General features: G+C 46.3%; 4 protein-coding genes across 4 annotated transcripts; 2 read left to right on the forward strand and 2 right to left on the reverse strand.

Annotated features, from left to right (window-relative positions):
* Positions 1 to 852: 852 nt before the first annotated feature.
* Positions 853 to 2,582, forward strand: N7495_007907 (sugar porter family MFS transporter; the record flags this gene model as incomplete). Its single annotated transcript, XM_057210558.1, has 4 exons — positions 853 to 1,024; positions 1,105 to 1,307; positions 1,368 to 1,448; positions 1,503 to 2,582. 4 exons carry the CDS (start codon positions 853 to 855, stop codon positions 2,580 to 2,582), a joined length of 1,536 nt encoding a protein of 511 aa, XP_057060101.1.
* Positions 2,583 to 3,492: 910 nt separating this feature from the next.
* N7495_007908 (sigma-70 region 2 family protein) lies at positions 3,493 to 5,358 on the reverse strand (the record flags this gene model as incomplete). Its single annotated transcript, XM_057210559.1, has 1 exon — positions 3,493 to 5,358. One exon carries the CDS (start codon positions 5,356 to 5,358, stop codon positions 3,493 to 3,495), a length of 1,866 nt encoding a protein of 621 aa, XP_057060102.1.
* Positions 5,359 to 7,805: 2,447 nt separating this feature from the next.
* N7495_007909 (putative PHD transcription factor) lies at positions 7,806 to 10,323 on the forward strand (the record flags this gene model as incomplete). Its single annotated transcript, XM_057210560.1, has 3 exons — positions 7,806 to 8,877; positions 8,937 to 9,311; positions 9,365 to 10,323. The coding sequence occupies 3 exons, from the start codon at positions 7,806 to 7,808 to the stop codon at positions 10,321 to 10,323; spliced, it is 2,406 nt and encodes an 801-aa protein (XP_057060103.1).
* A 286-nt stretch (positions 10,324 to 10,609) lies between these two features.
* N7495_007910 (uncharacterized protein) lies at positions 10,610 to 11,602 on the reverse strand (the record flags this gene model as incomplete). Its single annotated transcript, XM_057210561.1, has 1 exon — positions 10,610 to 11,602. One exon carries the CDS (start codon positions 11,600 to 11,602, stop codon positions 10,610 to 10,612), a length of 993 nt encoding a protein of 330 aa, XP_057060104.1.
* Positions 11,603 to 12,196: the final 594 nt, after the last annotated feature.

The raw sequence follows: 12,196 nt of genomic DNA on the forward strand, positions 1-12,196 counted from the left end.
ACTGAAGGCCTCGACTCGGCTGGACTTTTGGCTTATGTGGAGGTTTCGGCCAACTTGATGAATACCGAATAGGATAGTTACTTGTGAGGTTAAAGTTGCCGGTATGATCGACGTTAGGTTAAAGGTTATTTAGAAGATTAATTTCACTATCTAGTACGGGGAATTTGATCTTGAAGTAGGTAAATACGTGGGGTCGTCTTTGTACTATGTTATATGCCCTAAGTATACCCGTGGACCCTTAGGTATGGAGGGGGAAGTTCGGCGAATTATAGTCAACCGCCTAAATACCTACCGCTCTTATTGAAATTAAATAAGGATTTTCAATCTGTACTATCTCTCCCCTCTTTCCCCCACTTCTCTCTCTCTCTCTCTCTCTATATCTACAGTGGGGATGAGACCTCAGCCAATCCTATGTCTGTATTAGCGAATGTATTTCCACTTGTCCACTGATAATTGTGCTTTCGAATGGAATCTTTATCTAGGGACGCGAAGAATGGAAAAGATAAAAAACTTGGGCAATTCGAAATATTCCATTTCCTTTCTATTTAGTATTATTTCTAGCTCAAACAGTACCCTTGGCTCTGGATGATTAAGCTCATTGTGCAGCTCGATCTATGCAATTGTAAACAGAACTTAACCTTGTAATGAAGTTTGTAGTTCTTGTTAGAATAGGATGGGGCGTTTGAGACTACTCACTACCCTAAATCACCCTAAACCATACTAAGTGGATGTCGCCACATTCTGATTCTGCCTTGCAAACCACTCCTACCTATTTTACTTATTTTACTTATTTTACCCATTTTACCCATTTTACTCCACCATAATAATTTTAATTCAAGAAATGGAGTTATCATGTTTATCCTAGTAACACTCTGCTGTACTTTTGCTGCCTTAGGTTCCTTCTTATTCGGCTACGACTCTGGTGTCATCTCATCAAGTATTGAGCAAGATGCATTTTTACATCGCTTTGGCCACAACGGTCTGTCAGATGCGGCCAGCGGTGGGATCATCTCCTCCTATACCGGTATGAAACCCCGGTAGTTTCTCCTATGATCGCATGAGACCTGGTCTCGGTTGTTGAATTTAGTATCTAACAATCCACAGGAGGTGCCATTGTGGGGTCTTTGCTAGCATCCTATATTTCCGACGCCTGGGGTCGCAGAATGGTCATGTTCATCGGTGGCTCTATTGCTACGCTCGGTGCGGCTCTTCAGGGTGGCGCCACCGCTCTTGCTATGCTGATCGCTGGGAGATTCATTGCCGGGCTGGCAATTGGCCTCATGTCCGCCACGGTTCCCGTGTATTGCGTAAGTGGAGCTTGAATCTTTGGCTGGATTATAGAATTTAGTATAGCTTACTCAGTCCAGACTGAGGTTGCTCCTCCTCAAATTCGAGGGTTTTTAGCGAGTATGCAGCAATGGATGATAGGTCTAGGGATTATGGTTGCAGTAAGTTACCGCCCATCGGATCGTGGCTCTTTTTTCTAACCGGCTCGATTCCAGCAATGGGTGGGCTACGGATGTTCTCGATACGAGAACAACTTCTCCTGGAGATTCCCACTTTCCTTTCAAACAGTCCCCGCTCTAATCCTCACATGCGGCGTCTGGTTTCTTCCCGAATCACCGCGCTGGCTGATTGAGAATGGCAAGGACAAACTAGGCCAGGCCATGCTAGCACGTCTGCACGGCAATGGAAGTGCAACGAACCCGATAGTAGAGCACGAACTCAGCCAAATTTACGAAAGCATCGCCTACGAGAAACAATCTGTGGTCCGGTCTTGGCGCAAACTATTCTCTCGTCAGTGGTGCAACCGCGTTATGCTCGCATGTGGCCTGCAAGCATTCACGCAATTGTCTGGCACGAATGTGATTCAGAACTATGGACCTCGGCTGTACAAATCTCTTGGCTTGTCCACCTCGACATCGCTCATGATTATAGGAGTCTGGGGTGCGTTGGCCTTGTTCTGGAACACGATCTTCATGACTTTTGTCGATAAAATCGGCCGGCGAAAACTTCTCATTCCATCTCTGTTCGGCATGGGAACAACCATGTGTGTTGAAGCTGCTCTGGGTCATTACTTTGACTTTGACGATAGCAACAGCAACCAAGACGCGCTCCGAGCTGCCATCGCCATGTTCTTTGTATTTTCGCTCTTCTACACTTCTCTCGGTCTCATTTCGTGGATCTACCAGTCTGAAATCTTCCCAACAGCTATCCGGGCCCGCGGAGCTTCTGTCGCGACAGCAACAAACTGGAGTATTAATCTGATCTTCGCGCAGTGCTCGCCAATAGCACTGACTAAGATCGGACCGCGATATTTCTACTGTTTTGCTGGCTTCAATTGGGCTGCCGTCTTTCTAGTCTGGTTCTTCTATCCTGAAACGTGTGACAGAACACTTGAAGAAGTGGAGGAGGTATTTATCGGTCATCTCCAGCAGCTGGATGTACGTGCAGAAGCTACGCAAGAGACTGTGCGACCTAATTCGGAGTGTAGAAATGATGGGATGAATCCGCTATCTATGCATCCGACTAATGGTAGTGGTTGGAGTAATGGCATATGCAAGACGACGAGTGAAGTGTAATATTTACGATATGACAAATGTATTTTCAAATTTACTTCTAGTATTGACACCTATAACGCAAATCCTTGGAGTCGTTATCGAGGGACTGACGTTACATGATCTGCAGACCACTCCATACTTTCCTCAGACATGCAACCTTGGATGGATACAAAGTACAATCTCTTCTATAAGCTAGCTAGGTAGTTGATCTTCTCTGCCCAATTCCAGAACCTAGATCCGTCAGGTTCACATGCCGTATGATTGAAACACCGGAGAATTCCGTAACGACAACTCGAACACCGAAGCCGAAGCTCTAACCCTAACCCTTAGCAACCCCTTATCCTTCGGAATATTTGACTTTTGACACCGCTACCTAACAACGGCGTAGTTCACATGAAATGCGATTCCACGTGGCATTCTCCGCAGCCAGTAACCGAAATTTAACCGACGAGCTAAAATAAGCTAAAGGGGACTAAACAGCTTGTCGACTCGTCATCCAGCCAATTCGGGGGCCCTATATCCCTGCTAATCAACCCTTTGGAAATTATATCAAGGCCCCCCACTCCCTTCAGGTCTGGTTACGTAGGTTTGCCTTGCCGTGGAAACGCTACTACGCTTGTTGAGACTAGTTCGCACTCTCTGCTGCCCGATATGCCCAGCTGCCTCAGCTTTCAATCGAATAATTTTTTTATTCCAATATTTGAAGGTTGAGGTTATAATATTGGAAAGTTGGAATGTGGGGACCTTAAGTTCACTCGAAAGTAATTCTTCCATAATATGGATGCAGGGTAGTTCAAAATCTCATCAATCATATAGGGTATTGTAGTCCACAAATCATACACTTGGACAGTACCCAAGACCAACCTTCATGTACCATCCATGCAAAAAAAAAAAAAAAAAAAAAAAAAAATACAACTGCTATGTGTGGAGATCAGTACATCAGCGAAGGCATAACATAATTTGTCAAAGGCGCAGCGAGAATTTCACGACGCAGATCAGACTCCCAGGTATAAATCGTCGATTCCGAGACTTGAAGAGTCAAGCACAAGAAAAGGAAATCAGTAAGTCGATGCCAAGAGTCTGCATTCAACCGCTTAGCAACTTTCAGCATGCGGCCCGCGAACCAAGGTCGGGCGGAGGGGGACGTGGCCGTGGGTGAGTATTGCGAAAAGTCCGGGGTGTACGTTGTGCTCCATCCGACGTGGCCGTCGTTGCAGGAGAGGAGGATTTGAAGAATGGCTTCTACGGAACCACTCTCGCTCACTTCGCTGTCTATCATTGCTTGTTTAAGAGTGTTGACAAAAGTTCTGGCGAGGACGGGCGTGTATCTGTAGTCCCATAGTGCGGCGTTTAAAATGATCAGCGCTGTTAAACGAGCAACCATCTGTTTGCGATCCCCCGACGCGGTAAATCGTGCACTGGGAGGCGCTGTAAGGACCTGGAACAAAATGGAATGTTCTTGGACTGCCATGCGCCGAGATCGGTCGCAAGACTCCGGGTTGTCCCGTTGGTAGAGGGAAAGTTGCTCGCATCGACGGAGAAAGTCGAGGAATTCTTCACATTGAAGCCTGATTTCATCGGTGGGAGAGATATCATGTTTGAGTATTGTCGGGGTCGAGGAAGAGTGGGGTAATTTGGTCGGAGCAGAGGAAGGAGATTCGGGCGGAGAAGGCATCGAGTGAGGAGGTTGGGAGAAGGAGTGGTGAACAGGCTCTATAGCAGGTATCGTAGCTAGTGGGGGCCTGTCTTCGTAGAAGAAGCTTGGCCCATGTGTTTCATAACCCGAGAGAATATAATCTTGCCAGTTTATCAACATGCCCAATCGAGTATTAGCAAAGGCATCAGGCCCGCCACGAGACCGGATCATCGCACGCGCGGCACGCATATGAATCCAGCTTATTTCTTTGTGGCCTGGTCGTGGATCAAAGTCCTCAAGAGCGGCAGCACTCAGACATGAAATGATTGCGACATCGGAATTATCTAGCGGGTTGTTGCTGAGATGTTCGCGAAGCATGGTGATTGCACGATCACGATGCAGCAGTATAAGAGGGGTCTCTTTTTCATTGCGGACCCACGCCCAAGTACTTGCGGCATGGACCAGAATTGTGTTTTGGAAGGCAACGGCGCCTTTCATTCCTTCTGGAACGAAAACGGCCGTATACCAATTATGGGCCTTGGATGTTCGAAAGTGAGTTCCGTATGAACAGGCAGGCATGGTATTCACGTAGAAGTCAAATAGTTGTTGGCCTTCTGCGTCCAAGTCTATAGGAAGGGTGTTGAAGGGGTCTGTGCGGGCAGCACTCATGACCGTTCTCGGTGATAGTGACAGGTCGAAGGGTGTAACTTGTGCCGACGACCAAGATGTAGGGTTATGCGTCTGCGACATTGAAAAGTCATGTGACTGACTGGACGTTCGGAAGGGCAGAGAGGCGGCCACATCATGAAGCTGAGCGGCAGCCGCAGCCGCAGGAATGCCGAACCAGTTGTTTTCAACGGGTACAGCTTCATCCCGATATTGAACTTTACATTTTGGATGATTTGCAGGATCTGCACCGTCACTCTCATCTTTCTTTTTGGCTGACTTGCGCTTCAGAGTTGAAGTCTTCTTGGGACGGCTGCGCTTAGACTGGTGACTTCCCTCCTCTTCACTGTCAGAACCAGGACTGCTTTTCTTCTGGCGCATATATTCTTGCATGACATGGCGCTTGACCTGTGTCAAATTGGATCGACTATTATTTGAAGAATCGATGAATTGCCACCTCATGTTGGCAGAGTCTGTATTAGAGGGATTTGACATGGTGGGGAAAAGATTGATATCCCCAGGATACTAGTGGGTTTTTCAATTTTTCACATTCCTTTATTGAGGGAGAATTAACGTTGAGGTAAGTCTCAGAATACGAGAATTAATAGAAAAAGAAATTGAATTGTGATTTGCTTGCATTGAACCATGGAAAGAGAAAGAGAGAAGAAATAAGCCAAAGTCAGACTGTGGACCTCGTTATTTTATCTTCAGCAATCCCCTCTTCTCCGCGCGATCACTCTGCCTCTATTTGGATTAGCCGCGATTGAACCCACACATTCACGAAGAAACTCGTAATCAAGGCGAAATCATATTAGCCCCCACTACGGAATTTGAATAGACTCCGTTGGAAAAAGACTAAGGAATGTGGATGACAATTGAAAGTTTTGAACCGAGTTAGGTAATCTGATCTGATTAACTATTTATAACTATTAGTTAATAAAATGGCTAAACTGACTAATCCCTTTCAAGGTTTACGCCAAATTCAGACTAATCTGATGATCAGTAATTCAACTTAAACGTCAAACTGGTTGGTTTCAAAAGTTGTCTGTTCTTCAAGCTCTTCGATGTCCGTCCAGGGCTGGGGCTTTCCGACACTCTAGGCACTTAGAACTCTTCCCTTTACAATCACAGTAGGTAACGAGTACGAGTACTCCGCAAATCTCCCCTGTATGCCAACTCATCAGTCCAATTTGACATTTCCACAACCGACGATCTATCAAATAAACGGCCGCATATTTTAGGGCCATGTTTCAAGTACTACTTAGTACTAAGTAGAGGTTCATTCCAAGCTTGTTGATGTGAAGTCACGAACTCCAATGAGGCGCAAGAAATAGGCGATACCTAGATAGGATAAAGGTCAGGACGGACAAAATACTATTTGAAGTCTAGTCTATAGTCCGAAGATGATGTATCCAGGGGATATCCATGCATGTCAGACACCATGTGGTTTCTGTGGAGATCATGTTCCAAAGTTCTGACATAATCTTACAGGAGTCGTTCATGTCGAGAAAAGGTAATTGGCTCAATTGGGGTTTTATATCATCAAAATGTGGATGACAGTGTCCTGTATTGATATTTAAATATTTTCTCAAGTCTGAGTCCCATATGGCAAAGAACTCAGACATAAGAGGCTACAATTACTAGAATGACGCTCAGGTGGCATCTGAGTATATACTAAGAATCTAGGACGAACCATACCTTTTTCCAGTGTATATAGATAATGCAACGTGTGAACCCTGTCCTTTCAACGTAGTTGATCGACAACCACCATCCCGGGGCAGCGACTCTAGCCAGAACTACACTCCAAAAACACCGATGACACAGAAGGATATACGCTGCCAACATAAAGCTCTGTTACGTATAGTGTCGCGATCACCGTCTACACAAATAAAGCAGATCTTAGACCAGTTCTTGAAAGGCGTAGTAGCTATACACCAATATGGCAATACATGATCAGGAAATAGCCGCTCTTCGCAAAGCTAATGAAAAATAGAAGAAAAAAAAAAAAAAAAAAAAAAAAAAAAAAAGGCACGCCCTAACCGCCGAATGGTTGTTGAAGATGGTCTTGCGCTCCAGGAAGCACATAAGCTTATCGACGCGTCAATTAATGGTGTTGTAAATAGTAATGGTGTAAACCAACACCAAACCCCGGCCTCTTCTCAACCAGGCCATCGGCCACATAGGTGTGGGATATGTCGGGAAACCGGGTATAGGAGAGAGACATGTCCACAGCGCCCGATTCAATAGTTTATTTACATAGTTTCAATGGAGTTATGGGATAAATAATGTGAAGAATGAAATAAAAGTGGGTCTAATTCACGAGTCGTAAATATGTGATTTACTTTAGTTAACTAACTATTCTTTTCATATAATGATTAGTCACCATGGAATAGAGTCATGTGACATACCGCCCTTCATCGTCTTCTCACCGCCTTATTTTTCGCCAAAAAGTCCGCATCTCCGAGATGCATGGAAAGATTCAAGGGTCAACGACAAACGTGTGAGGTTGGTGAGACTTTACATGATACAAGCTCCTTTCTCAGTTTTTTATTGAATCTAGATGGTCATCACCAGCCTACTTCAACAACACATCTCGAAGACAAGTCATTCCACACGAGCGGCGCACGCCCCCGTCGGAACGCTCGCGCAGCCAAAACGTCTCCCCTGGGCCTTTCTCCTGTCGCAAGACTGAAAAACATCTAGATTGAATCTTGTGAATTTGAGTCAGTCAATACAAGTCCAATGATGCATCAAATCCTCTCACTTGGATTTGTTTGTATCTAGCTCATCCTACGCGCCTTCGCTCCTGATACCCTTGGATTTCTTCTCATTCCGTTCTGGGGTCAGTGAGAGTGTTTTACGAAGCATTTGACCGTTGTGGAACAAGTGAAAACTCATCTCAAGTGCCAATTTTCGTATCTCCAACTTCTACTACGGCAGATATGGGGCCCGTCGTGGGTGCCAATCATGTGAACGGGTTCAAAATCGCAGATACACCCCAAAAACCATCAAATCCATATGGGACCAATCCAGATAAAATCCCCCGAGACGACCCTTTCCTTGCTCAAAGCGCACACTATGGTCGTTATACCCCGCACCCCGACGACTTTACCCCTCATCATCAACACTGGTACCAGTCAGACCCTGATGCAAATCCCTTTTGGACTGAGGTCGCGCAGAAATTCTGTATTCCGGAACACTCGCTTAACATCAATGGACCCAGGCAGGCATTTGCGGTGGGTAGTGTGATCATTCGGATTGACCGCGAACTCGTCGAGGGGCCAGCAGTGAAGCGATTTTCCTGTGTGAATGCGAACGAATTGTCCGCAGCGCGGAAGGTTGAGGAAGCTCTCAAGGAATTAGGCGTCGCTATCCCGGTGGTATACTTTTGCGGCACGATCGGAGGGAGAAACATGACTGTGGAGTCTAGAATTCCAGGTGTTTCACTAGACGTTGCCTGGAGATATCTCAATGCGAAGCAGATTGACAGCCTCAAAAACCAATGTCGTCGGATCATCCAGACTCTAGCAACGGTCGACCCAGCCCTCGATGAGCCCTCTTACGTCTGCCGCGGCCTTAATTCGCAACCACCACTTTCTGGCGAGGAGAAGGAGCGGAAAATACTATTCGCAGAAAAAATCGACGCGGAAGATTTCTGTCTCGTACACAACGACTTGATACCGAGGAATATAATTGTGAACGACGGTCGGGTCGTGGGTGTGGCAGGCTGGCGACAAAGTGGATATTTTGGCCTGGAGAGGGTCAAACAAATACATCAGTCATTGCGAGATACCACAGTTGCATCGCAAGAGAATACGACATGGGTAGATCTTTATGATGAAGCCTATGATGCTGAAAAAAGCGTGCCTTTGATGTCCGCCAAAACCGAACCCACGATTACTTCACTGGAAAAGTTTCCAGACAGTGATGAACTGGACACCAAATTATTCGAAGGTGGTAGCGACTATCCCACATCAAAAAAGCTCACCGACCTCAAGAATGAACTACCTTCACGTGCATCATCAACTGATCGGTCATCGCCAGCGACTTCTGTCAAGCCCATATCTAAAAAGGAGGCGCAACCAAGAAAGGCACAGCGAAGAAGCCGGTGACCAAGAAGCGCAAGGTGAACGATGATACAGAGAGCATTCGGTCCAACACTCCCCTATCCCGCACGAGCAAAACCCCCGGGAAGAAGCAAGATTCCATCTCCATTGCAGGATCACCGGTGCCAGAAAATAAGAACATCAGGAGGAAGAAGCGAGGCAAAGGACGACTCAATGAAGGGGACGACGATGATGAAGACGAAAATCAACTCTTCTGTATCTGTCGCCGGCCTGATAATCATACCTGGATGATTGGATGCGATGGAGACTGTGAAGATTGGTACCACGGAAAGTGTGTCAATATCGATCCTAGAGACGCCGAGTTGATCGATAGATACATATGTAAGACAATATCCCCATTACCTCCCAACAAATTCTGACCTAGCAAAAAACAGGTCCGAGCTGCAGTGATCGCGGCAAAGGCTGTACGACATGGAAACCGATGTGTCGCCTACTTGAATGTCGCAAACCTGCACGAGCTACGAGGAAACCCCCTAGCAAGTATTGTTCTGATGAGCATGGCCAAGAATTCATGCGCCGACAGACACGCCATCTCAAGCTAAGTGGCCCGGGAGACTTAGGCAGCATGGGCGGCATTCTCACAGCCAGCGATCTCAAAGCCGCGCTCATGGGTGTGGCCTCCTTCGCGGAATTTCGGAAACTAGGCGACCGAATCATTTCCCCATCGCCACAATCCATCAAGGCAGAGACGCCGAAGGAAGAGACTCCGAATGGCATTAAGAAAGAAACGACCTCCCAAGATGATAGCAAATCCACATTCGATATTGACGTGAATGGGATGGAATATTCCGCCGATGAAGCGGTGAAGATCGAAAAGCTACAGAAATGGCGTGCAGAACTTCTTCAGCGCAAGGATATGCTAGCTGCACGCTCAACGTTCGTGTCGCTATTGCGTCAGCGAGCCAAGGCCATCGTGGAGAAGCTGAAGCAGAATGATCCAAAAGGCGGATGGAAAGATATTTGTGGATTTGACTCACGGCTGTCGTGGTCTGATGACGAGTTCGATGAGTGGCGGTTATCAGAAGCTGGTCAAAAGGCTCTGAAAGAGGGCACGGTCGAGGCTCTCGCAGCCAGCTACCCGGGAACTACCGACGCTGACGGTGATACAGCCATGGACGACGAGCAGGGCGAAATAGCAGTCATCACTCAGGGTGTTTGCACCAAAAAACGGTGTGAAAGACACAAGCAGTGGGTCAAAGTGCAGCAGCAAGATATCTTGTTCGAGGAGAACACAACAGACGAGGATCTCGCCAAGTACGAGCAAGAAGCACGGTCCGTGGCGGAGAGCGCTGTTCTGAAGAAGTGGGCCGAGATGGAGAATGCACCGCCGTGATTGCTGCCGAGTACCCATCATTCATCTCATCATTTTCTTTTCCCCTTTCTCGTGTCCGGATGGACCAAGAAACTAAATCTTGATACCCCCCTGACAGATAAATAAAAATCCATGGGACGGAGTTGGCATTTTATGGAGAGTCGGCGGGGCAATGGCCCCGTTTGTATGGCGTATCGGCGCTGCGTGGATGGATCTAATCATATTTGGACGAACATGTAAGAATAACACTGTGATAAGAGAGATACCAATAAAGAGATTTATTCCAAATTCCCCCGCTGTAGAGAATCTAGGCTTGGGACCATATGCCCCATTTGCTAAAGCCAGAGCCAACACGGTCTTTAATCACTTCAGCCACAGTGTCTGCCCTAACATCCGACAACAATAGGTGTATATCAATGCCGTGATCTAGAGTCCTCATCAGGAGATTTGTCAAGAGCGAAGAATCGGGTGGCTGAAATATGGAAGTGATGATGCCATCCTCGCGCGAAGGTCTATCATCATCAGCATTCTTCGGTGGCTGATCGTCGAATTGAACCGAACCTAGTCCATTAGTATTGACAAGAAGGATAGACAAGAAAGAAGCATGTGCTCTAGATATCCTTGTTAGAGTCCGTAATGTAGTTGACAAGACAGCAGCGCCTTTGACGGGGCTAGAAGCGCGAATGACTCCGTCAGCTAGAGTATCAAGACCAGCAACAATGAGAACGACAGGGTGGCTGATTGGATTTGATTGGATCCCTTGCAGAGAAGCAGATACCTGCCCGATAGCCCTGACAGCGCTGGGCAAGTTGTGCACAGGAAGTAATTGCACTGAATCAAGGTGTCTGATTGCATCATCCCTTGAAAGACCTTGGGATTGCAATGTGCTCAGTAGAGTTCTGGGTGCGAAGGCACCGAAGTTGGTTGGATGTATGATGAATGCGCTCGTCTCTGGCAATGGCTCTTTGCGGAGTAGGTGCTTTGTGAGCAGATACCGAGGAATCTGATACTTTGTGAGATGAAGTTGGATGTTGGTGAAGAAGAAGCCTACCTGGCCAACGTATTCGTCGCTGTTTTTCTCTCTTGACCGTAGTCTGGAGAAGCCGATGACACATCCTTGACGGAAGATGCCTGTAGTTGAATATTTGATTCCTAGGTTCCAGTCTTCTTGGAGGTTTGAATCGTCATTGTTATGGTTGTTACTAATGACTGCGCTCGGTTCTGATTCAAGGCAGCGAACTAGATTAACTGCTAGAACAGGGTAAGCAGAGTCCTTGGCGTGACTCGAAGTTAAAGCCATTGTGTGCTACTGGTCCAACCAATGAACCACCACCATAAATGTACGGGCTTTATATCTGATAATGGATTAGGATCGGAGTTGTTGAGTGGAGAATGATGTAGAGGGGAATATTTGGAGGTGATCCACCGCCTAGGTTTATGTGATTTGTACGAGCGACGACCAACTACACTCATATTATTCAACTTGAAATCTTCATGTCAATAATGAATTTGAATCTTCTTTCAATGTTAGTTCGCTATTAAATCGATGCATCAATCCTTTCGGATATATGGATAAACTATTGGAAGATAAAAGACCGAAGATATCTTAGAGCGAAATTCTTATCAATGAGTTTTACTGTGTACATCTCTTCAAATGATCCAAGGGTCAGTGTTCGATTTCAAGACACCTGAACCTGAGTGAATATCTAGTTAGCTGTGAAATGCTTAGCAACATCCCTTGTTGTCGTGATATGAGATGGTATATCAATTCAGTTCGAATTGTCAGTTCTTTAGTTCAGATCTATTTCTCAGATTCACGTGATTCTTGACTAAAGCATGTCATTATGAAGAAAGTTATCAGTGAGCTTATTAGCTCCATGGATATTAGATATTT

Source organism: Penicillium taxi (genome assembly GCF_028828555.1).
Source record: "Penicillium taxi strain IBT 34144 chromosome Unknown utg000005l_segment0_segment0, whole genome shotgun sequence".
NCBI classification, from domain to species: Eukaryota; Fungi; Ascomycota; class Eurotiomycetes; order Eurotiales; family Aspergillaceae; genus Penicillium; species Penicillium taxi.